Source organism: Pristiophorus japonicus, chromosome 23 (assembly GCF_044704955.1).
Source record: "Pristiophorus japonicus isolate sPriJap1 chromosome 23, sPriJap1.hap1, whole genome shotgun sequence".
NCBI lineage: Eukaryota > Metazoa > Chordata > Chondrichthyes > Pristiophoridae > Pristiophorus > Pristiophorus japonicus.
Window position 1 is genome coordinate 8,196,253 of NC_091999.1, and position 1,593 is coordinate 8,197,845.

Below are 1,593 nucleotides of genomic sequence, written 5' to 3' on the forward strand. Positions count from 1 at the left end.
ATAACATTCTCCCCATCGCCCCCTCTGGTACCATCGCCGCTTATGGTCAATCTGTGTCCCCCTGGTTACCGACTCTCGCACCCCTGGGAACCGTTTCTGTCCATCCAATCCAACTAAACTCCTGATTTTGAACACCTCCATTAAACCTCACCTTAACCTTCTCTGCTCCAAGGAGAACAGCCCCAGCTTCTCCAGTGTATCCCTGTCACTGAAGGCCCTCATCCCTGGGACCATTCTGGTCACTGCTCTGCAGCCATTATCAAGGCCTCCTTCCCCACCCCATCCCCCCCCGTGTCCTAACTCACACCCAGTCCCGCTCACCCATCACACCCTGTGCTCACTGCCCCGTGTCCTAACTCACACCCAGTCCCGCTCACCCATCACACCCTGTGCTCACTGCCCCGTGTCCTAACTCGCACCCAGTCCCGCTCACCCATCACCCCCTGTGCTCACTGCCCCGTGTCCTAACTCGCACCGAGTCCCGCTCACCCATCACTCCCTGTGCTCGCTGCCCCCGTGTCCTAACTCGCACCCAATCCCGCTCACCCATCACCCACTGTGCTCACTGCCCCGTGTCCTGACTCGCACCCAGTCCTGCTCACCCATCACCCCCTGTGCTCACTGCCCCCGTGTCCTAACTCGCACCCAATCCCGCTCACTCATCACCCCCTGTGCTCACTGCCCCGTGTCCTAACTCGCACCGAGTCCACTCACCCATCACCCCCTGTGCTCGCTGCCCCGTGTCCTAACTCACACCCAGTCCCACTCACCCATCACCCCCTGTGCTCGCTGCACCGTGTCCTAACTCGCACCCAGTCCCACTCACCCATCACCCCCTGTGCTCGCTGACCCGTGTCCTAACTCACACCCAGTCCCACTCACCCATCACCCTCTGTGCTCACTGACCCGTGTCCTAACTCACACCCAGTCCCACTCACCCATCACCCCCTGTGCTCACTGACCCGTGTCCTAACTCGCACCCAGTCCCACTAACCCATCACCCCCTGTGCTCACTGCTCCGTGTCCTAACTCACACCCAGTCCCACTCACCCATCACCCCCTGTGCTCACTGCCCCGTGTCCTAACTCGCACCCAGTCCCGCTCACCCATCCACCCCCTGTGCTCACTGACCCCGTGTCCTAACTCACACCCAGTCCCACTCACCCATCACCCCCTGTGCTCGCTGACCCCATGTCCTAACTCGCACCGAGTCCCACTCACCCATCACCCCCTGTGCTCACTGACCCCGTGTCCTAACTCGCACCCAGTCCCACTCACCCATCACCCCCTGTGCTCACTGACCCCGTGTCCTAACTCACACCCAGTCCCGCTCACCCATCACCCCCTGTGCTCACTGACCCCGTGTCCTAACTCACACCCAGTCCCGCTCACCCATCACCCCCTGTGCTCACTGACTTACATTGGCTCCCGGTTAAGCAACACCTCGATTTCAAAATTCTCATCCTTGTTTACAATCCCTCCATGGCCCTCGCCCCTCCCTATCTCTGTAATCTCCTCCAGCCCCACAACCCCCCGAGATGTCTGCACTCCTCTAATTCTGCCCTCCTGACCATCCCTGATTATAATCGCTCC

At 60.3% G+C, this 1,593-nt stretch overlaps 1 protein-coding gene across 1 annotated transcript in view; it reads right to left on the reverse strand.

The window, feature by feature from the left end:
• Window positions 1-46: 46 nt before the first annotated feature.
• LOC139235714 (phosphoenolpyruvate carboxykinase [GTP], mitochondrial-like) overlaps window positions 47-1,593 on the reverse strand; it is a 32,947-nt gene continuing 31,400 nt past the window's right edge. The window contains exon 4 of the mRNA XM_070866754.1: window positions 47-162. Within this exon, the coding sequence (XP_070722855.1) occupies window positions 47-162 (116 nt within the window). The remainder of the gene's footprint in view (window positions 163-1,593) is intronic.